General features: G+C 41.4%; 1 protein-coding gene across 2 annotated transcripts in view; it reads right to left on the bottom strand.

The window, feature by feature from the left end:
* Positions 1–25,139, bottom strand: part of LOC113406244 (connector enhancer of kinase suppressor of ras 2-like) — a 357,746-nt gene that overhangs the window by 276,490 nt on the left and 56,117 nt on the right. For both annotated transcript variants that reach the window (XM_026649850.2, XM_026649851.2), the window contains exon 3: positions 7,622–7,824. In XM_026649850.2, the coding sequence (XP_026505635.1) occupies positions 7,622–7,824 (203 nt within the window). The remainder of the gene's footprint in view (positions 1–7,621; positions 7,825–25,139) is intronic.

The following is a 25,139-nucleotide window of genomic DNA, read 5'->3' as shown; positions in this document are numbered from 1 at the left end:
CCTGACTCTCTGATTAGCCTGCCCGCCCTGTCAGTCAGGCTGATCTGGAGCATTGGCCTCTCCCCATTGTTCCTGGGGACTGTCAGTCTCAGGCTCCTGATTTGCCATCGACCCTTCCCCTTTTAGTGCTGGGAGCTAGCCAGCCAAAACACCCCCACTGAATGTTAGTAAGGGGGCAACAGTCCCCTTACACATAGGCATAACTGAGGAACTGGGAGTCCTTGCCCAATTTTAGGTGAAGACAAAGACAACTTTTTTGTCTGTCAGGTCAGAATACAGCTAAACCTTATGGCAGGAAGAATGGTGTTCTGATTAAGAAACTGAACTGGCCTAGACTGGGACTCAGTTCAGGTTTCAGTTTCTGGCTCTGCTGTGCACTTCCTGTGTGCCATTGGACAAGCCACTTAAGCTCTCTGTGCCTCAATTCCTCACCTGTAAACTGGGTTTAATATTGTTGTGAGGATAAGTACATTAATGTTTGAAAGGTCCTCAGATTCACAAATCTATGGTTCATTTCAGAACTTTAAGTAAGACCTATAGGTGCTGGAACTACGGTTGCTGGGGGTGCTGCTGCACCCCTTGGCTTGAAGTGGTTTCCATTATATACAGGGTTTACAGTGTGGCTCTCAACGCCCCCACTATAAAAATTGTTCCAGCACCTCTGGTGGGACTGCAAAGATATGGACCATAGAAAGTGGAGGGAACACATTGGAAGCAGTGTGAAGGAATAAAAAAAGAGACCAAAATACAAGAACAATGAATTAGCCATGTCCCAACTGAAGAAAAGATGACCTCTAAAGGCTGCTGCACTGCTCAATAGTCAGGGATTCCGGGGTGTTCTCTCAAGCGGCATCTCTATGACATCACTGTTCTGCAATTTTCTTACTGCCTCAGGACAAAGGGACCCAACCGTGCGGTGTGCATAGGTGCCACTAAGGGTACAATTTGGGTTGTAGAACCTTAAAAATGGTGCTGGAGATAGAAACAACAATAGCTTGACCCTCAGAAGCCTGAGTTTATGATGCTCACAGAAAAAAATGATTAACTGCATATATTTGATATGGAACTCAATGAAAGATGGTTCAGATGGAACCCGACAATTGCAATTAATTTTTACAGGGTACTTTCAATGGGGCTGTACAAGAGCGACCCCAACCAGAACTTTGTAAACAATTCTGACGAGGATTCAAAGGATGAAACAAAATTTTCAGGGTTAGCAGGAATAAAAACGTACTTTTCAATAAAGTCAGCAAATATAACCAGATAACTTCTCACTCAGTAGATTAGTGTATCATTTTTACAAAGTGGTTTTACACCATAGAATTGCTATGCACTGAGACTGTGTGGCCATAACCACAGTTCACTGAGCTTTCACTCCCTAAACCAGTCTGCAATATAAGATTCCATTCTAGTTTGCCTTAATTTTATGTTTATCTCCAGCACACCCACAATTTTTAACCTCAGTTTTATTTTCCATTTAATTTGTAATCTGTCTTACATTTAAAGTGTCTCAGTCAGCTCTGTGTTTTTTGCAGTTCATTTTTGGAAGGTGAAAGTTTTTTGTGTCTTTTTTTCATTCCTTTGAACAGTTTTTTCTGATTATTTAGTTTATTTTCCTTTCGACGGAGCTTTTTTTATTGACACTGTTCCAATTTTCCTAGGTCTTTTGTCTATCTATGTTTTTCCTTTGAATATTTTAATAAAAAGGTGTAAAATAGCACTCTCCACTCCAGTGATTCTCAAACTGGGGGTCATGATCCCTCAGGGGGTTGTGAGGTTATAATGCTTTGCCTCCAGCATTTATAATAGTGTTAAATATAAAACAAGTGTTTTTAATTTATAAGGGGGGGCGCACTCAGTGACTTGCTGTGTGAAAGGGGTAACCAATACAAAAGTTTGAGAACTACTGCTCTACTCATTACACTGGTTGCTTCAGCTCTGTGTTATCTATAACTTTGCTGCTTCATGGCCAAAAACACAAAACAGTGCCTAACTGGTTTTTTTCTTCTTCTCCCCTATTTCAGAGAGGTTTTCAATTAAAAAAAGGTGCCTCAATTTTTGAAGGTTGTGTGTTATGGCTAATAACCATTCAATAGAGATGATGAGAAATACATTCCACAGGATTGTTACAGGTGATCTTTAGAGAGACAGGGAGGGAGAGCTAATATCTTTATTGAACCAACTTCTGTTGGTGAGAGCTACACAGAGCTCTTCTTCAGGTCTGGAAAAGGTACTCAGAGTGTCACAACTAAATACAAGATGGAACACATTGTTTAGCATAAGTAGTTAGCACACATTTCAAGGGATCCAAAGATGACCTTTGTAATTAGGTACCAGACAGACAGACACAGCACTGAAGACTCCCCTCTACAGGACAGAATGCATCAGTCCTAGAAGACAGAAAAACCAGGAATCTACCGTGCCAGATAAGAAGAATTTATAATAGTGCTATATATTAATAATCTCAAGATAAAATAAGTTCCTGTGACTGCAGAAACAATGGCTCACAGTAACTCTGAGATAGGTTTTAACAGTAATTGTATGGGATACCCAAATGGCCACAACATAATAATTCTGTAATACCTGAACATATTTCCTTAAACAAAAATACGTCCATACATATGGGGCAGTATTATTTGACCCATGGTCTTGATATAAGCCAATAGAAGGCAGCGATTCAAGGCAGCTGTTTGGTTGCCAAGGCCTGTATTCCATGCCAGTTGGCATCTAAATGTACCCAAAGATGTTTTTTTAAGAAAACAAAGCTCTAACAGGCAAAAGATCAGAGGATCAGGGAAAAGAGTACAAAAACATGACTATAAAACATTAGGACAACACCCTTCTAGAAGTAGAGGAGAATTCTATGGCTTGGTGAGAAAGAGGGAAGTCAAAGTGTTCTTGTAAGCAAACCACAACCACCTTAATGTCCTGAGCCCTGATACTTTTCAGGGCGCCTGGATCAGATTCCCATGTAGGCACCTAAAACAGCCAGACTGACCCATCTGTAAATGGAGGTTTGGAAGCCTTCTACAAAAAAATCCCAATCCCTTAAGTTAAACCAAAAGACTTTAAAAACTTGGCAAAAATATAAATTTTAAATTATGCCCTGATGCTCATTGATCTCTGGTTCTGATCAGTCACTGGAAGAAGCAAATTCTAGAGGAATGGACCCTCCACAAAGAATGGCCTGATACCAGCCATGGCCAGTTTAACCCTGGGAACCAACAGTGAGAGTAACCCAACAAATCAGAAGTCTCAACAGACCATAGGAAAAGGGCAATCTCTCAGATATCTGGGCCCAGCTCATTTAGGTCTTTATAGGCTGTAACCAACAAGTTGAAATTGCATTCAGAAATGAACAAACTGCTAGTGCAGAGATGGAGCTCAAGTTTTATGTGCTCTCCACCCAAAAAGCAAGCTGGTGCATTTAGACCCAGCTGGAGCCACTAGTTGCTTTTTCCAGAGTGGCCCCAGGTAAATGTGCGTATCAGTGATCCAGTCTGGATGTTACAATGGCATGTATCTCTGTGTTAATGTCCATGTTATTCCTTTTGATAAATTCCTTTGTCACAGATGGAAATAGGTGCTATAAGCCATAGCTGCCACCCGAGAATCCAAGGGCAGAAATATATCAAATCACTACAGGGCTGCAAATTATTGTCAGGGGGGAGGCATGCCTACAACCCTCACCCTTTCACCTCGATGCCTCCCTTTCATTTTATATGGGCCAAGTCTATGCCAACTTAATCACAAATGTCCCCCCATCTCTCTGAGGCACTGAAAGCACAATAGTGAAGTTACATGAAAAATAAGATTGGATATAAAATGCAGATTTCCCTAAGATTAGCCTTGAGAAGCAGTCAGACACTTCAGCCAGACTGGCTATAAAAGCATCATATAGAAAATGTCTTCAGGTCTTCAAGGCCATAAAGAAACACTAGAAAAACACTCCCACTCAGAGAACCTATCAAAAAATACGGCTAGAACTAATCAACAGAAAAATGCAGATCATTTTATCTTAGGTAGCTCCAACCATCATAGTATCTCTGAAACAGCAAAGTCTGGGGCTCAGCTTTGACTGTCAGGACTAATAGTAGCAAAACCATATCTGTGTAAAAGAAAAAAATCTTTCTATCTCCCCCAGTTGCCCTTTAACAGGAAGTGACAGAACCCTATGGATCTCCAGACATTCATGCTCTTAAGGAGGAATAATACATAGCCATTAACCTGCCCCCTTGAGACATCTGAAAGAGGAAAAATGGACCTACTGAATGAAAAATATTATATACTAGAAGAAAATCTTAAAATGTCACAAAAACGTACACAAGAATGTTTAAATTACATACCTGTTCAAAATATCTATTTACTGTATAATTAAGTAAAATTCAAATATTGTTTCTAGAAAGCCCCATTCAGGTACTAAAGACAACATTTTCAAAAGTAGCCTCTCATTTTGGCTGCCCTAATTTCTGAGTGCCTTGAAATTTGAAACGCCTTGAGATTCCATTGTCAGAGGTGCCGAGCAGCCACAGCTCCAGATGAGCTCAAAAGGGCAAGTAACAGAAAGTAAAATTGGGAACTATATTTTTAAGATGATTTTATTCACTCTCTCTTAATTTTTTGTTTGCCTGTAGTATTATCTATGACTGATATAATGTAGCTGCCTTTATAAATAATCTTCTTATAATTTCAGTAAAGAATGACAGGGCATGGATTGCTGGGCCACAGCCACTTATCAGGGGGCCTTTGGCTTTGTGTCTAATCCTAAAGTATGCAATCTTGGCATAACCTTGGATATCATGTCACACATTAGTGCTCAAATGGAACAACTATTATGTTGAATTTGGATTTCAGAAGCTGATTATTCCTCAAGAAAAAGCATAAGGGCATGTGTGTTTTCATCTAGAGTTTATGTTTATAGAGGCAGAGAAATCAATTGTCAGCTGACCTCATCACCTTCTAAGAGTCTCTTGCCATTAGTAAGTCTAGTACATCTACATTATAAACTAAAATCAATAGCACAATCATAGGCGATGACTCTGTGGGTGCTCCGGGGTTGGAGCACCCCTGGGGAAAAAAATGGTGGGAGCTGAGCACTCACCATCAGACCCCCGATCAGTCCCCTTCCCTCCCCCAGCGCCTCCCGCCCGCCGGTGGGCCCCAACGATCAGCACCTCCCGCATGCTGCGATCAGCTGTTTCGTGGCGTGCAGAAGGCTCGGGGGGAGGGAGAGGAGCGAGGACGTGGTGCGCTCAGGGGAGGGGGAGGAATGGGGTGGGAAGAGGTGTGGTGGGAGTGGGGACTTGGGGGAAGGAGCAGAGTGGGGGCGGGGCCTGGGGCTAAGCCGGGGGTCGAGCACCCCCCGGCACATAGGAAAGTAGGCGCCTGTGATAGCACTACAAGGACAATTTACAATAGCTAGGGCAATTATATTTTAGAAATAATAAAAAAGTTAATTTATTTTAAAACATTTTCAATTAAAAACCCCTACATTTCATAACATCCAACAGTCTTTTGGACTCAAACATTTTAAGTGTCACACACATTTTTTGTGGCAGAAGTGGTGCAACAGCATGTGTAATTATAGTACAAGTTGTAATGTGCTGCAGCAGGTAAGCAGGAAACTGTAGCCTTATGTTATTGGCATCTTTTAAGATTAAGAGTGCTAGGCCTTAAAGTATTTATGATTAACCCTCAACAAAGAAGAGCTAAAGTATTTTAAAAAGGCAAGTTAAAACAAGCTAAAACTAGGTAAGTTTGAAGTGTAACTTTTAAAAATAAAGGTGCCTTCAATGAGGTTATTCTCAGTAGAGACTTAACTATTGATGTGCTTTCGTAAGTGCAGATATCAGAAATCAGAAAATATTTCAAAAGATATATTAAACAAAATGGTTCTTAAAGGACTTTTCTTGCTTTTTAAAATAGGTGTCTACATTGGGTTCCAAAGTCTATATTTAGGCATTTAAGTAAACAACTGGCTTTTCAAAAAATGCAGAACTGCCAGGTCACTGGGAGCTTCCAGGTGCTCTGCCTTTCGGTAAACCAGGTTATATTTATTATATAATAAATAAATAATAATAATAATAATACCCAGCTCTTACCTAGGGTTTTTCATCAGGAGAGCTCAAAGTGCTTTACAAAACAGGTAAGTATCATTTATATTTTATAGGGTAGCTGAGGCACAATGACTCACCCAAAGTCACCCAGCAGGTTAATAGCAGAGCCAGGATTAGAATCCAGGTCTCCCGCGTCCTGTTCAGGACTCGGTCCACTAAAACATCACCCCTCCTGGTGCCTAAATATGGTCTTAGAAGTCTAACATTAGGCATCCTTTTTTTTTTAATTCTGGTTGTAATGCTATTGCCAAACTTAAAGGAAAACACAATATCTATATTATTTACACCATAACCAACAAATTACTCCTTAAACTGCAAGATGTCTCTTTTCTATTATTTGTTTTCCAATTTTAGCCCAATCTTTTCAAACTTCAAGACAAGCAGTCAATGGCAGTTACAGTTCCTACAGCAAAAGCAGGACTTTGAAGAATACATTCTTAAAAGCTGGACAGGTACATACCTCACTTAAAACAAACCACTTCTGTCCAGAGAGTTTCTTTTAGGGGACAAAGGTAATTTTCCTGACAAAAAGAAAAAAAAGTATCTGTCTGGATTTTCAGAATCTCCCCCCCCCCCCACACACACCCCCACATTTTTTTTTATTTTTTTTTTTTTTGCTTAATCTACAGTGCATCACAGCTTCAGTTGGTGATACACGAATATGAATTGCCCTTTACCAACTGCATATTCAAATCAAGACAAGACAAGCAGCCTATTTATGGTTGACTATAAAATGACTTGTGAGGTGTTTTTATAAAGGCATACGCTTAAAAGCAGAATAATTTTAACCACCTGAGAAATTACAATAATCATCTTTACTACCTGGAGAGTCTCAGTGCCACGATAAATAAAATTGGAACAAAGAAATGTAGTAAGAAGGTCAGTCCTGGTCCTGAATATTTGCAAGGTATTGAAAAGTAAGGGCATGATCCAGCTCCCATTGATTTCAATGGGAGTCTTTCCATCGTGTAATCTGAGTTTGATCAGATCCTATAAGCGGAACATCAAAGGCAGCTGATCAGAAAAGTTCTATTTGTGTCTAGAGCTTCAAAGACATTCCATAACTGCATGTAAATAATTCCATAACTGCATGTAAAGACATTCCATAACTGCAACACAGATACTGTGGAACTAGGTATTAACATTGGTACAAAAATTTTACCAGCGCAATAAACATCAAAAGAACTTGTTTGAATTAAACAGTTCATTTAAAAGTTTGTCCCTGCACCAATACAAAAATTCATCAATTTGCCTTATCCATTTTAGCCGTAATATTCAATTGCAAATAAGCCCATTGTTACAGTATTTTTAAAAATATGATCCCGAGTGCAGTCCAAACTGCATGCTAAAGCTTCATCTTTTTAAAGATCAATTTAAATTTCTATTCTTTAAAGTCAACTGGTGGTTTTAGCTTACACTTAAAAATCAGTATAAAATTATTTTAAAAGGTTTGTTTTGGGTGTGTGCATGAACTGGTTACCTGTGAAACATTTGGGAGATTTTACCTGTCCAACCAAGCCAGCAGACTTTTAGCTGCTCCAATCAGATCCACCACAGAGGTCAGGAAGTCATTTGGTAATTTTCGGCTGGTCCTGCCATCATAGTGACCACTCCTCCTCCTCCCAGTTATAAAGTTCTGCAGATTTTTGGCAGATGCATTTAGCTTGTGAGAAAGGGTTTTTAGATTTTCTGTTTCCAAACCATAGTTCTGCATTTAAAAGAAATAAAATTAAAAGAAAGTTAGTACTTTTTGCCATAATGTAGAACTGAGAAACAGTAATAATGCTCTTATGCTTCGAAACTTAGCCATTCCCGATAATTAAGGTAGGAACATGCCTACTCATGAATGTATTTTTGTTGTTGTTGTTCCTGGCATGTTCTGTTTCTACAGGATACAGAATAGAAATGGAAAAAAAGCAAAATTGTAATTAATCTTTTAACTGTTTTAAAGTATAAAATGTGTGTGCTTAAAAACCAATCAGAGCTACCATTGGACTTTTTTTTTTTTAAATGTGCTTCTGCTCAGAAAAGTGGCTATATAAAAGCAGTGTATTACTACTCAAGAGATCTGATGCCTATGGGACAGATTCCAATACCCTTACTCACCCTGAACAATACCTTACTTTACGATTAGTCCCGTTAGTTTTCAGTGGGACCACTTCTGTAGCAAGATACTACTCAATATCCAAATCCGACCTGGTGCATTCCAAATCACATTTGCTGACTTTAGTGAAAAGAATGACTTTTTACTCCTTTTTACTTTCATTAGCAATACAGCAGAACTATGGAACACTGAGCACAATACTGTACAATTCTGGCTCATATCTCAACCGAATTGTTAACTACATTCCAATTTTAAAGCCAAATTCTGTACTGTAGTCCCTTGTATTGTGCAACCCCTTAGACTGAAATTATGGACTCCTCCAATATGCAGTAGATATGCACTGAATTATACAGCAATATTAATTGATTACAAAAATTTGGTAATCGTTCCATTTTATGGAAATATTTCTGAAAAATGCATCATAAAATGAAATAATTCTCATATATAATTCATATTATTAACTGTACCTATTACAACCAAATCCAGGAATGTCACTCTGAAGCCAAAAATGCCTGTTGACTCAATGTGAAGCACTGGAAGCAGCTACAACATGGTCAAGAGCTCTTTTTGTTCAGAACACCACCAGGCTGGATCATCACTGGGTTTTCAAAGTCTCTTACCAATCAATTTTTCAGTTCTCAGCTATTTTGACTTCACAAATTTCACCCCTGTGGTACACAGCTATATTAAGGAATGTACCCATGCCTTGCCAAGAGTCCTAGACTATTGAGATATCAGAGGTAACTCAACCAATCACCACCCTTACCCTACAGCTAATTTGCATACAACAGTTCAATAGCTGCATGACAGAGACTGCACTGATGGTGCATTACTTGGCCCAGCTACCACACCTGTGTGCCCAACTGCCACAGTCATGCAGCACACACAAAACTCCCCCAGCACAACACAACCACCTACACAACAAAACCAGTATACACAATAACCTCAAACACACACAGTCCCTCACTTCAGCATATACCCATCATTCCCCACAACTCTCCCTGCACAAAACAACCCACGTGCAAATCAACACAACCACTCACACAACACCACAAGTAGCACCATAATAACCTCAAAACTCACACCGAAACCTCTAATGTCTGTAGAGTCATTGTAAAGCAATGGAAATAGCTACAAGTATGTTTGAGAGCTCCTATTCTTTAGAATGTCACCAGAGTCAATCACTGGGATTTGTGGCCTCTTACCATCCAATTTTTAAACTCTCACCCATTTTTGACTTTTTAACCCACATCACACCCATGCGACCGCACAGGCTTTCAACATTTTCTGCTACTTCCTCAAAAACCCAACTTTTGACAAAAATAATGATGAAGAACCAGTTACCAAACATCTTCATCTCCTACCCTTGTGTCTGAAGTATATTACAAATTATATTACTCCTCGGGGAATTCTGCACCACTGCGCAGAATTTCCTTCCCCTCCACAGAAATGGGCTGCATAGCTGCTGGCTACCACTAGGGGAATGCTGGACCCAGCAGAGCCCAGCTCACAAACAGAAGACACTGCTGGGGGGTGATAGGGAGTGGAAGCTGGAGGGTTCCCAGCAGCCGCAGTTCCTGGCAAGCCCTGGAGGAAGGAGGCAGCATGCCAGAAACTTCATACAAGCCCAGGACCCAGCATCAGGCTGTTTCTCCCTCTGGATCCCTGGGCTCTGGGAGGGTAGGGGGTGCAAATGTCTGGCCTGGGGAGGCACCCCGTGGCTGGGCTCTGGGAGTAGGTGGGGTAGGCGTCTGCATTGTGGGGGCACAGCTGGGTTCTAAGGGAACAGGGGTGCATGTGAGTGTCAGGGCTGTGGCTGGGCTCTGAGGGGTAGAGAGTGAGTGTCTGGTCTGGGGATGGCCCGCAGCTGGGTTCTGGGGGGAAGGGATGCAAGTGTCTGGGCTGGGGAAGGTACGGATGGGCTCTGGGGGAGGAGGTGCTGTGAGTATCTCGGCTCGGGGGATGCAGCGGGGCTCTGGGGGGAGGGAGTGCAAGTGTCTGGACTGAGGGGTGCCCCATGGCTGGACTCAGGGGGAGGGGGCGTGGGGGTCTGGCCCCTTGGCTGGGCTCTGGAGAGGAGGAGGCAGAGAAACAGAAACTGGATTATCGTAAGGGTTTCTTTAATTCTCTACCCCTGGGAGAATTTTTGTGTGTCTGTATTGTTACAGACATATTTGCTGACAGGTATTTTGAAACAAATTACCAAAATAACTGAAACTGGTGTGATTATGTAGTGTTAGTTTAACAAATAAAATAGGCAGAATTTTAAAATACTGTGTGTAGAATTTTTAATTTTTGGCACAGACTTCCTCCAGGAGTATTTTTAGCCATCCTGTGAATAAGAGAGGAGATGGTTAGGATGTATATAATTTGCTCCTAGGGATCACTTCAGAGCATAACTTCAGTAAAATGAATGGGTCTTAACAAGTCATTCAGGTGATAATAGAAAGGGGAGTTCACACTTGCTGCTGCTTATTAGCAGGACAGTTTTCTATTAGGTATTGTTGATGGAGTGGTAGAATAGAAAGCAAACAACTCCATTGGGGCTGAGATCCACATGGAAGAATCTGCCTCCTGCAAGAATTCCCCATAGAAATACCGTGGGCCCTTTCACCACTGGCTGCCCCCTCTATCCCACATATTTGGGTGGTCACACAGTCTCTACTCCTGGAGAGGTGTTACAATGCGCCAGAGGGGAGCAACCTAAGAGCTTGTGCGTGTCTCCCATCATCCTGGCCAGAGTCTCTTTTTACTTGCAGTCACTCAGCAACTAAACATTTACTTTTCACAGCAGAGCTACACTTTAAGACTATTTGAATAATGTAGGGGGATTTAAGGTAAATAAAGGTTTATTTAAGGTAAATAAAAATAAACCACAGACACATTAAAACCCTGAGAACCAGAGGCTTCAAGACAAGCTTATCTATTGACCTACCACATATTTTCTGACCACAGAAGCTTTAATACTTAATTGTACAGTTGCTGACTTTTCTTCCTAGTCATACACAAGCCCTTAGAAAGAGACTTAATTATTGATTAAATACACAGTATACTGAAGGCAATCATTTTTCTCCACTATTTAAAGATTCTATACCAATTATACGATAGACAGATTTAGAGTATAAGTAGAAAAACTTTCTAAGCCGACATTAAAATTAACATGGAAAAAGCAATGCATGCTTTATAATGCAGTGAAAGAACTGACAGTAATTAATCACCTCAGCAAAACCACTAAATTAATTAAAGACACAAGTTATCACCATGGACAACAGATACAATAAAAATGGATTTGGTCTGCCCAGTAGTTGGAGGGATACGATGAGCATAATAGTAGAACTAGGACTATTATTTTTCGGTAAATATAAGTTTGCTGATGAATGCATCAAAATTATTCACAAATTCAGGTCCAATTCAGCAAATAGATTTGGCCAGGAAATTTATTTTAAAAAGTCAAAACTGTCTGTTTTGACTATTTTGAACTGAAATATTTCATATCAAAATGCCATTTTGTTTCAAATTTAATTGAATTTTAATAAAATGGTGAAACGCCTGAAAATGCCCAAAAGGAAAAAAAAAAAAAAAAAAAAAACACTGAAAAGGTTTAATTTCTGCTCAAATTGTTTTGTTTGACCTGAGACAAAAGTGTTTTGGTTATTTAGTTTCAGCTAGAAAAACTGAAAAAAATTCAGTTTCAGTTCAAACCAAACCATTTTTTTTTCCTGAATGTTTTGGTTCAGCCCCACAAACCAAAATCTCACTCAGCTCTAGCTAAGACACATAAGGAAAAGGTTGAAGAACCAAACACCATCTCTCCCAAATGTCTGGTTCAATTCACCACAAACAATGCAGGAAACAAATGAACAAATCTAAGAGTAACAACAACAAAAAGATGAAGATGCAACCATAAACAAAAGTATCTTTGCTCTTGAGGTTTTTGTTTAAACTAGCTACCAGATCTTTATAGCTAAACTTAAAAAATGCAAATTACTTGTATGTTGTTGTGGGGGGAGGGAGGTGAGCAATTATGTGATTTCAGCAGTGTGGTCTAGTTGATAGGGCACCAGACTGAGAGTCTGTATACTTTAGTTCTGGTTCTGCCACTGACCTGCTGAGACGATCTGGACAAGTCACTTCATCTCTCTTCCCCCCTACAACCCTCTCTGCCTGTCTTGTCTATTTAGGCTGTAAACTCTTTAAGGCAGTTATGTGCTTGTACATTGCCTAGCATAATGGCACGCCAACCAAGGTTTAGGCCTTGAATTCTACTATAATGCAAATAATTAAACTAATAATAATAATAATATGCAATTTTGCTCAATTCTTCACTTTTACATCAAGGCATACAGGCTTAGAATACTATTCTTAATACACTCTTGCTACATGTGAATGATAAAGTAAATTGCCATACAGATTTATATGAAAAAATATACTTAGAAAAGTAATTACTATGAAAGCTTAGGGCCATAAGTTAAAGTTGCACATTATGACTATTTAAAGATTGTCTGACTCTCTTTTGGATGTCTTCCCTCATTGGCAGTGGTGGGGGAGGGGAAATAAGGATGTAAAAACAACAAAACCTGTTGCTCTTCTAGAGCCATCACCTGCTCTCATTTAAAAATAATAATAATAATAATAATAATAATGAGCACAAGCTAGTGCCTGAAATCAATAAATTTTAGAACTATTTTATATTAGTAGTGAGTCTATTTCAATGAAGTCTCTATGCAAAATAGAATACAGTTATAGCAAGGAATGTGAATATAGATATACCAAATTTCTGCCAGAATATCATTTTGCACAGCTGTGTTTATTAAAACCCCCTTAAGTAAAAAATACCTTTAAAACAGTTGCCAAACTAACAACCCTCTTTCCCCCATCACTGGGCTATATTAAAAAGAAAAACTGTACATGTTAAGCTTGGAAAAACTTGCCCAAATAATAATTCCCAAGTCTGATCATAATTTAAATTTGGAAATGCATCACCATCAATGTGGTTTTCTAAGCAAAACAATGCATTCATTTTCAAGCAATCTAAAAAGACGTAATTGCATGTTATGGAAAATATTATGGTTCCACAATCCAAAATAAAAACCAACCACTGAAGAATTACCAGAGATTAAACGAGTTCAGAAATCTCTTTTTTGAAAGACATGAATGACTGAACTCCATTGCAACAGGAGTTACCCTAATCATACCACAACACTGCAGTAATGGCTCTAAAGGAGTCTTTAGTCAGAGAACAAAAACCTGGGGAAACTAAACTATAACAGAAAGCTGTGAAGCTTAGCAGCAGGTGTTTGAGCTAAAGCTTGTGGGGTCCATTAATAGAAATTTTACCTGCTAATCTTCATGTGACAGTTTGTGAGTGATGAATTGCAGCTCCTTCACAAATTGACAAGCAGCACCACCAATCACCATCAATCATTTCTATATTTTTGGGGGGGGCAGCCTACTCATTCTGCCTGCAAATGCTCTGTGCCATTTGTAGGACCCTACCAATTTCATGACCATGAAAAACGTGTCACAAACTATGAAATCTGGTCTCCCACTGTGAAATCTGGTCTTTTGTATGCTTTAACCACATACTATACAGATTTCATGGGGGAGACTAGCATTTCTCAAATTGGGGGTGTAACGGGGTGGACACCCGCTCCTGCCCTGAAGGGCTTAAAACAGCCCTGGGAGAAGGCTGTTGCAGGGGGAAGCAGCTACTAGGCTGATTGGCAAAGTAGCTGCAGCTGGGCCACGCCCCAATCAGGCCCAGCTGGCCTGTATAAAAAGGCTGGGAGCCAGGAGTTCAGCAGTCTTTTACTGCCTTCAGAGAGAGAAAGGCTTGGCTGCAAGAAGCTAGAGACAGGGTACTTGAGTGGAGCAGGGTTAGGGAAAGGTAGAGGAGCTGGGGAGCTCTAGCCTGGAAAGCCCCAGGCTGTGGCTTAGTATTGGGCTAAAAGGTACTGGGGGTTGCAGAGGGCAGCCCAGGGGTAGGCCAAGGTAGCAGGTCCAAACCCAACCTTGCCAGTGATGAGTAGGCTGATACTGCAGTCTGCCCCAGGGTGTGGGGCTAGACAATGACTGGCAGTAGCCTTATACTGAGGTGAGGTAGGGATAGTGGGTGGGGGTTCTGTGGGGAGGGGAGACCCTAGTACTGAGGGGTGTACTGCCAGGGGGCAGCACCTCCAGATAAAAGGGCAGGGGGGCTGGAGGACAGGTGGACCACTGGCCTGCAGGGGGCGCTCTGGGCTGGATTGAGCAATTCCCAGGATAACCAGCAGGAGGTGCTGCTGGGTGAGTCTGCTCCTCTACAGAGGATCCTTACCCAAAAGGGAGTTCTAGGGAGGTTGCAAGGTTATTTTAGGGGAGCTGTGGTTTTGCCACCCTTACTTCTGCGCTGCCTTCAGAGCTGGGTGACTGAAGAGCAGTGGCTGGAGAGTGGCAGCTGTTGGCTAGGCACCCAGCTCTGAAAGCGGCATTCCGCCAGCAGCAGCACAGAAGTAAGGGTGACCAGACCATACCATACCATGCCACCCTTACTTCTGCGCTGTTGCCTTCAGAGCTGGGTGGCCAGAGAGTGGTGACTGACTGAAGGTATGGTATCGTCACCCTTACTTCTGCACTTACTTCAGAGCTGGGCTCCTAGCCAGCAGTCGCACAGCTGCTTGGCTCTGAAAGCAGCACCGCCACCAGCAGCAGCGGAGAAGTAAGAGTAGCAATACCGCAACCCCCCCCCCCCGTACAATAACCTTATGACAACTCCTTTTTAGGTCAGGAGCCCTACAATTACAGCACTGTGAAATTTCATATTTAGATAGCTGAAATCATGAAATGAATGATTTTTAAAATCCTATGACCACAAAACTGATGAAAATGGACCTTGAATTTGGTAGGGCCCTAGCCATTTGATGCCATGAGGAGGGGAAAGCTGAATGAAAACACTTTGGATTACCTTGAACAAAGTTGCTTAACTATTAAAACAAAACTAGTTTTTCTTAGGTTTGTTTTTTTGAACATTTGCTAATAGGCTAAAGCACTTCACACCGCAGCATAGATAAGAAGAAAGGCTGGATGTTCCGAACTGGTGCACAGATATAGTGTTAACCCTACTGTAGCCAGGGCCGGCTTTAGGCCAATTCCACCAATTCCCCCGAATCGGGCCCAGTGGCAGGGCCACCCAGAGTGGGGGGCAAGTGGCAGAGAATCCCTTCCCTGGCTAGAGGCGCCTTTTTAATTTTTACTCACCCGGCGGCGCTCCAGGTCTTTGGCGGCACTTTGGCGGCGGGTCCTTCACTCGCTCCGAGTCTTTGGCGGCGAGGCCTTCAGTGCCGCCGAAGACCCGGAGGGAGTGAAGGACCCGCCGCCAAAGACTAGGAGCGCGGCCCGGTGAGTACAAGCCCCATGTGGTTTTTTCACGTGGTTTTTTTTTTTTATGTCATCCCTGCCGGGGCCCCGTCGAAACTGTTCGAATCGGGCCCCGCACTTCCTAAAGCCGGCCCTGACCGTAGCTGCTCTGTCAGCACACAGTTTAAAGCCGCTGGGATTCAAGCCTCAGTTCCAATAGCCGTTTCACAGACCTTTAAAATAGACGGGTGGATCATAGTTTCTTACACTGGCACTACTGCGCTGATGTCTTTGCGCACATCTGAGATCAAGGTCACTGCATGTCTTTTAAAAACATACATGGTAGAGGAAGGACCATATGGCCACCTTACATATTTCCCTCAACCATTATTTCTCCCTTTTCACCACAGAAAGCTGCTGCAATCCATGTGGAGGAAGTATACATTTTCATTGACCAGAATGGCTTTGCTGCTATGTAGATTCACTTGAACTCTCTAGTATAGACAACTGACAGACAGTCCCCTTGTGTGTTCCACCCACTAAGCGATACAAGTGATTCTGGCCTGTAGAAATTTTTACCCCTTATAGAAGATGTTAAAAAAGGGATACCATTTCCCCTAGAGGACAAAAAATGAGAAATGCCTGAGAAATTATTTGGTTTAGGTGAAAAATAAGCATTACCCAAACCACAAAGAACAGGACTACTCTACAGAACACAGGAGTAGATATTACTGCAAATATTTCTGCTTGAGGCAAAGGAAAAAATAGGAACAGAACAAAGACAGGAATATATAGAACCCTAATGATGGTGATTTATTGAGCTGCTGCCTCCCACCTGGGGGAGGCAGCAGGAGCAGTAGGGTTGCCGGGCATCCAGTTTTCAACTGGAACACCTGCTCAAAAAGGCACCCTGGCGGCTCCGGTGAGCACTGTTGACTGGGCCGCTAAAAGTTCAGTCAGTGGCGTAGTGTGGCTAAGGCAGGCTCCCTGCAACCCCCAGAAGCGGCTGGCATGTCCAGCTCCTAGGCGCAGGGGCAGCCATGGGGGCTCCCCGCGCTGCTGCTGCCCCTGCCCCAAGCGCCAGCTCCACAGCTCCCATTGGCCAGGAACCACGGCCCCTCCACCTGGGAGGTAAGCAGCGCCCAGCCAAAGCCCACATCCCAACCCCCCGCCCAACCCTGAACCCCCTCCCGCAGGTCAGAACCTCCTTCCACACCTTGCTGATGTACCATGTGCAGAGCCCACACCCCATATTCCCTCCCATACCCCAACTCCCTGCCCCGAGCCCCCCTCCCACACCATAAACCCCTCATTTCTGGCCCCACTCCAGTGCCCTCACCCCTTCCTGCACCCCATCTCCTGCCGCAGCCTGGTGAAAGTGAGTGAGGGTGGGGGAGAGCAAGCAACGAAGGGAGGGAGAATGGAGTGAGCAGGGAGTGGGGTCTCAGGGAAGGGGCGGGGCCTCATGGCAGGTAACAGGGCAGGGGTGTTTGGTTTTGTATGATTAGAAAGTTGACAACCCTAAGCAGCAGCAGCTGAGTGAATAACAGAAGTAGAAGATTTTTTTTTTCCTCTGGAAAATATTTGTCATTACACCTAAAATATTTTTAAAGACAAGGATAATTATGGATCTTTTAAAAATGCTTTTAGTTTAAATCATCAAGACAGCCTTTTGAAAATATAAATGCTAAACTCTACAAGATAACTGCACTACATCTTTAATAAATTACATATTTAGGAATGTAACTTCTTGATTATGCCTGACATTTCTCGATATGAATAAAATTTACAAGGATGAAGTTATACATTTTCTTTCCTCTGAATTATTATTTTACCCATTCTCTGAATGAGGCAATGTCTGGTAAAAAAAAACATTCTGTGTGATTGTATAATTAAAGACTGTATAATGATGCAAATGCACGGGGGGGGCGGGGCAAATTAAGGTTTCATGAAACCTTAATTCTGGCATTTTCCAACTTCAAAGTGCTTGACTTTGCAGCCCTAATAATGTTCTTTAAAAAATTATGTCAAAAGAAGACAAATAAAAACATTCCATCATGTGGAATATTGACACCACATGGTACATCAGCAAGGTTTGAATATTTCGATGCACAAACCTCTACCATTTGAAGTAACAGAGTAAATGGTAGCTGTAGCAGGCTGTTATCCTCTATGTGGAGCAGACAACAGAGGAGAGATGAGATACATACTTTGCTACTGGGATTCAGTTATTTGCTGACAGCAGAGGAATGTGAAGACTCAGGATTTCTGAGTTCATTTCCAGGTTCTGGAGGAGAGTATGTGCTCTAGTGATTATAGACCCTTCTGCCCCTGTGTCCCTAGCCTCACTCCCCCTCTACTTCTATCCAAACCCCCACCATACCTCACCACCAGCTCCTGCCCACTCTGCTCCGATTCACTCCCCAGCTCCTGTCCCCCACCTGTTCTAGCTTATGGAACCCTCTCTTCCCTTGTCCCCCACATCACATTTCTCACCTTTCTGCATTCCAGTGTAGCTGCCTCCTCCTTTTCAACCTCACTGAATGGGTGATAGACAGGGATAATTGAGAGCACAGAAAAGACAGTCTGCCTCTCTCAGTTCCTGTGCCCTGAGCACCCAATCAGCCAGGAGAAGCAATTGCAGAAAAGTCCTGGTCAGCCCCTGCAACACTAGGCTGGAGAATGTTGCTTGCTGGAGATGGAGCATGCTCAATACAAACAGATTATCTGGTGGAGAATTTAGCCGCCAAACTGAACAAGTCTCTACTGAGCTTGTGCAAACTGAAATTTTCAGAGATTTAAAACTTGGCCAGGCACCAAGGCAATCACCTTGCCAAATTTCAAGTCTGCTGCAAAGCAAGGAGGTGTTTGATGAAACGGTTGCAAAATTTGTGTGCGTGTGTTTTAACGTAGGCAAACAATATTTTTCCCAAGCTTCATTCTCAGAAATGGCTGAACCATTTTAGCTGAAGCAAAAAGCAAAAACAAAAAAAGCCTGAGGCAAACAGCCGGCATTGAAAATTTCAGCGCAAACGATTAGATATTAGCAAAGTTATAAACATATAAACAACTGAAAACAGGCTTTTATAATGGGAAGTGTTGGGCATCCTTAACCACAGGCATTGCTACTAGCTCCATTGACAATATATATTTTTCAGACCCTGCCACCTCTCCCAGGGTCTTTAAATGCCAAAACAAAGTTTAAGAAGTGTATCATCCTTCCTTCGCATTGAAGCAGCATTGCCAAGCAGGTTAATCTACAGTGTTTAAATTATGCTGTTTTATAAGTGTACAGTGTGTGCTCCTCACACTTCATCTTCATAAATACAAAACAATAAGATGACTAGCTTTGTTTCAGTAATTATTTATGTAATTACTGAGAGATACAAGATGGTCCAATCTTTTATTGGACCAACTTCTGTTGATGGAAGAGACAAGCGTTGGAGCTTTACAGAGCTCTTCTGCAGGCAACCAGAATGCCACAGAATGACACAGCTAAATACAAGGTGGAACAGATTGTTAAGCATAAGGGGTAAACACATGTTGCAAGAAACCACTTAAAATGAAGTGGGCAATTAACACCTCTGCAGTCTCAAGACAAAAAGGGGTAAGTAGGTTACAAATTGTTGGAATGAACCATAAAACCAGTCTCTGTTGAGACCATGATTTTTAGTGTCTAGCAGGAGTTATGAATTTAAGTTTCCAGGCTCGTCTTTTGAAAGTGATGTACAGGTTTCCTCTGAGGACAAGGACTAAGAGGTCAGATATGAAGCTATCACATTTTGAAAAGTATCTGCCCATAGGGCTAGATAATAAGACAGAAAATATCATATTGCCTCCATATAAATCCATGGTACACCCACATCTTGAATACTGTGTGCAGATGTGGTCACCCCATCTCAAAAAAAAAAAAGATATACTGAAATTGGAAAAGGTTCAGAAAAGGGCAACAAAAATTATTAAGGGTATGGAACGGCTTCCGTATGAGGACAGATTAATAATACTGGGACTTTTCAGCTTGGAAAAGAGATGACTAAGGGGGGATATGATTGAGGTCCATAAAATCATGACTGGTGTGAAGAAAGTAAATAAGGAAGTGTTATTTACTCCTCATAACACAAGAACTAGGGGTCACCAAATGAAATTAATAGACAGCAGGTTTAAAACAAACAAAAGGAAGTATTTCTTCACAGTCAACCTATGGAACTCTTTGCCAGAGGATGTTGTGAAGGCCAAGACTATAACAGGGTTTAAAAAAGAACGAAATAAGTTCATGGCTATTTGCCATGATGGGCAGGGATGGTGTCCCTAGCCTCTGTTTGCCAAAAGCTGGGAATGAGAAACAGGGACAGGATCACTTGATGATTACCTGTTCTGTTCATTCCCTCTGGGGCACCTGGCATTAGTATTGGAAGACAGGATACTGGGCTAAATGGCCCTTTGGTTTGACCCAGTATGGCCGTTCTTATGACTGATAGGATATTTTTGTCTTTCATCCTTTTTTTTGTTTCAGTTCATTTGAGAGCATGATTGCTTGGTTCCACCCACATAGCTGTAGTTGGAGCATTTGATGCACTGCTTGAGGTACACCACATGTTGTGATAGGCACATGCAGGACACATGGATCTTGAAAGGTATGTTGTAGAGGGTATTGATTATTGTAACAGTGGAGATGCATCTGCAGGTTTTGCATCTCTTGTTTTGGTAGGGTCTGGTGCTGCTTTGAATTGGTGTGTCCTGGTGTGTGTGGAGCTTGCTTCTGATGATAAGCTTGGTGAGTTGAGGGGAGGGGGGATAGTTTGAAGGCCAGAAGAGGGGGTTTGGGAAAGATTTCTTTCAGAATGTGGTCCCCATCAAGCATGGGTTATAATTGTTTGATGATACTCCGTATGATACTCCTTATGCTTAGCAGTCTGTCCCAACTTGTAATTTAGCTGTGACACTCTGGATACCTTTTCCAGACTTGAAGAAGAGCACTGTGAAGCTCCAAAGCTTGTCTCTTCCACCAACAGAAGTTGGTCCAATAAATGATATTACTTTGCCCATCTTTTCGTCTCTCCTCTCCTCAGACCAACACAGCTACAACAACACTTCTCTTGTTACTAACATTTGCTATGAGATTTTGCTGACTGAAAAACAAACTATGCCCAAGTGATTGCAATGTTTATCAATACTATACTGCTAAAGTGAGGGAAAGCAATTCTGCACAATTCCTTGGAGTTTGAGAGTCTCACATAAATGACGATATTGGTCCCAGCAATCCCATCTGTGCTTTTCAAATAGCGATTTCTGTATCGCCCTGCACTATCTACTGGGGCATCAGAAAGGCAAATTCTGCTTATGACACTGAAGATTATCACTAATAAAGCATGTATACAATTATTTTGTTAGTCCAATTTAATCGGAGTCCATAAAACAAAGCAGTAATTACCCTTATTTTTCTCTATGTTCTCTCAAATAGATCATTGTGGTCCTAGTTAGCCAATTGCTCTCATTCCTCTATAATTTAGGATGTCAGAATACTATTGTACGGTAGTAAACATCACACCCAGATCTCAGACTGATATCTTAAAGGAAGCAGTAAAACCACTGGCATTGTCATGAATGTGACACCAGTTTAAAACTTGTTATTCCATAATGGACATCTTTAAACACCAATTCCTTTGAATGGGTGTGCACCTTTTTAAACTCTTATAAGCAGCCACTAAAATTAATTAATTAATTAAATAAATAAAAATTCAGATCCACAACACAGACTGTAAACCCCTTAATTTCACATGGAGGGGGAGGCAGGGGCAGTTTTGTGCACAGGCCTACTTCTCCACAGAAAGGGAAATCAGGTAACATCACAGTGTCATCCTCCTCCCTCCTACATGGGTTTGAGGTACCTGTGTGAGGAAGGGATGGAGGCTGGATGGACCAGGAGAAAACTGAATAAGCAAAGGCAAAAGGGAATCATCATCCCCATCAGGCCCCTTCAAAGACTCCCCATAAAAGGTAACACAGCTTTGAGGTGTGTTATGTTTTCCCCAGAACCTCCTCTCAGGAGTCCTGGTGCCAGATGCGGCCTTAAGGAGTTCCTAGTGACTGACATAGCTCCAATGGCAGCACCAGACAGAAAGCCCATGCATGAACACAGCCCCTCCAACCAGATGCCTGGCCTCCCACAGCGCCCTGGGAATCCATCAAGTTTGGTTACAGTTTCCATGGCCTTGTTCCCAGGGGAAGGAAGTCCAGAGAGAAATGTGTGCATGGGATATCTCTGCAAATGGATCCTCTCCTCACTGAGGTGTTCATCTCTTGAGGCCCCTACCCATGGTTTCTCTGTTTTTGTCATTTTGTGGGAGGGGGATCATTTAGCATTAACATAGTTTTCCCACAAGGTTCTAAGTGAACTGTTCAACTACACCTTAAAAAAGCAATAAGAACCTTCAAAGTGACCTGTGTGGGCTATTGGAGACATCCTTTTACATCCTCATTTTATTGACCAGTTATGGACTTTTGATTCTGTCGTTTAGTTCAGGCCAAAGATGGGAAAGAAACAGCTATATATATATATATGAATGCAACTGTAGCTTATAAAGGCCAATGATAAAAAGGATAAGTAATTTTACTCCTATGAACAAGAAGATGTTGCCAATAAATCTTAACTTTAGTACATATGATCTTCCATTCCTAAATGGAATCTTCTCTCAGTAGCACAGGGCTGATTAAGTTTAATGTTCACCATTATTGACAAATGTAATTTTGAGATCTAACTAGTGATAAAGGCAGGGGAAAGGATTTCTGTCTAGGAAATGGTTTCAGAAGATGAGATTAAGACAAAAAGTATATTCTTAAGAGGACTCATTCGTGGATAAAGTAGTTCTATTCTTCCATTCATTTGCACAGAAATGTTTCATGTTAATGATAACTAATTTCATAATGGATGCACATCAATATTTTCTCTGGCAAATCACACTGCTGCCCTGTCTGCAGTAATCCTCAATATTCACAATTTTGAATGCACCGAATATAACCAAGTTCTAGTACCAGCCATAGCAATTTAGGCAACTGACATTAAGTAAGTTTCTAAGCACACCGTATCTGCTACTTTCCCTGTGACCTACGCAAGACTCAAAGTAAAAAATATGTATTATTTCCTTCTTTTAGAGGGGGTTTCCTTTCCCCACCACCACATTCGCCATCAATAGATTGCACTTCAAGGATGGTTTCATTAGGTGACCGATCTTCAGCTGGTGTAAATCAGTGAAGCTACGCCAAATTATACCATGCGAAGGTCTGACCCATAGTTTTTAAAATGCTGTCAAGAAACAGCATCCTAAATCCCAATCCACAGAACTCACACATAAAAACATAAGAATGGCTATACCAGGTCAGACCAATGGTCCAGTGGCCAGTACCAGATGCTTCAGAGGGAATGACCAGAATAGGGCAATTATCAAGTGATCCATCCCCTGTCGTCCACTCCCAGCTTCTGGCAGTCAGAGGTTTAGGGACATTCCGAGCATAGGGTTGCATCCCTGATCATTTGGGCTAATAGCCATTGAGGAACCCATCTGCCATGAATGTATCTAATTCTTTTTTGATTCCAGTTATACTTTTGGCCCTTAAACCTGGTGTCTAATAATTTCTTTGAGTGACCCCTAATTCTTGTATTATGTGAAGATGCAAATAACCCTTCCTTATTCACTTTCTCCACACCATTCATGATTTTATAGAATTCTATCATATCCCCCTCCCCCACCATTTTTTTTGTAAGATGAACAGTCCTAGTCTTTTTAATCTCTCCTTATATGGAAGTTGTTCCATACCCCTAATTATTTTTATTGTCCTTCTCTTTTCCTTTTTCCAATTCCTTTTTTTTTTTTTTTAAGATGAGATGACTAGAATTGCATGCAGTATTCAAGGTGTGGGCGTACCATGGATTTAGATAGCAGCATTGTGATGTTTTCTGTCTTATATTCTATCCCTTTCTACATGGCTCCTAAGATTGTTACCTTTTTTGACTGCTGATGCCTATTCAATATATGTTTTTAGAGAACTATCCGTGATGACACCAAGATTTCTTCCTTGAGTGGTAACAGCTCATTTAGACCCCATCATTTTTTTATGTATAGTTGCAATTATGTTTTCCAATGTACATTACTTTGCATTTATCAACACTAAATTTCATCTGCCATTTTATTGCCCAGTCACCCAAATTTTGAGAGACCTCTTTGTAATGCTTCACAGTCTGAGTAATTTTGTATCATCTGCAAATTTAGCCACCTCACTGTTTACCCCTTTTCCAGATCATTTATGAATATGTTAAACAGCACTGGTCCCAGTACAGATGCTTGGGGAATCCTGCTATTTAACTCTCCATTCTGAAAACTGACCATTTATTGCTACCCCTTGTTTCCTATCTTTTAAACCAGTTACTGATCCATGAGCGGACCTTTCCTCTTATCTCATGACTGCTTAGTTTGCTTAAGAGCCTTTGGTGAGGGACCTTGTCAAAGGCTTTCTGAAAGTCCAAGTATACTATACCCACTGGATCATCCTTGTTGACACTCGCTAAGAATTCTAATAGATTGGTGAAGCATGATTTCCCTTTACATAAGCCAAATTGACTCTTCCCCAACATGTTGTGTTCACGGATGTGTCTGATAATTCTGTTTTTTATTATAGTTTCAACCAATTTGTCTGGTACTGAAATTAGGCTTGCTGACCGGTAATTGCCAGAATTGCCTCTGGAGGCTTTTTAAAAATTCACATTACATTAGCTATCCTCCAATCATCTGGTGCAGAGGCAGATTTAAGTTATAGGTTACATACCACACTTACTAGTTCTGCAATTTCATATTTGAGTTCCTTCAGAACTCTTGGGTGAAAACTATCTGGTACTGGTGACTTATTACTGTTTAATTTATCAATTTATTCCAAAACCTTCTCTACTGACACGTCAGTCTGGGATAGCTCCTCAGATTTGTCACCTAACAAGAATGGCTCAGGTATGGGAACCTCCCTCACATCCACTGCAGAAAAGACGAATGCAAAGATTTTATTTAGCTTCTCCAGAATGGCCTGGGTCTTCCTTGAGTGGTCCATTAGCACCTCGATCATCCAGTGGTGACAATGATTGTTTGGCAGGCTTCCTGCTTCTGATGTACTTAATTGTTTTGCTGTTAGTGTTCTTGTCTTTTGCTAGTTGCTCTTCAAATTCTTTTTAGCCTGCCTAATTATACTTTACACTTTACTTGTCAGAGATTATACTCCTTTCTATTTTCCTCAGTAGGATTTGACTTCCAATTTTAAAGGATTTCTTTTTGCCTCTAACCACCTCTTTTACTCTGTTGCTTAATCATGGTGACTTTTTTTTTTCTTCCTCTTGCTGTTTTTTTATTTGGAGTATGCATTTAGTTTAAGCCTCTATTATGGTGTTTTTAAAAAAAGCTTCCATGCACCTTGCAGGCATTTCACTCTTGTGGCTGTTCTTTTTAAATTTCCACTTAACTACCTCTCTCATTTTTGTGTAGTTCCTCTTTTGGAAGTGAAATGCCACTGTGATGGGTTACTTTAGTATTCTCCCCCTCTCCCCC

This window comes from Terrapene carolina, unplaced genomic scaffold (assembly GCF_002925995.2).
Source record: "Terrapene carolina triunguis isolate 2854851 unplaced genomic scaffold, T_m_triunguis-2.0 Scaffold23, whole genome shotgun sequence".
In the NCBI taxonomy this organism is placed as follows: Eukaryota; Metazoa; Chordata; order Testudines; family Emydidae; genus Terrapene; species Terrapene triunguis.
Note: the sequence above shows the minus strand (reverse complement) of the source record. Positions and strands in the feature narration are given on the sequence as shown.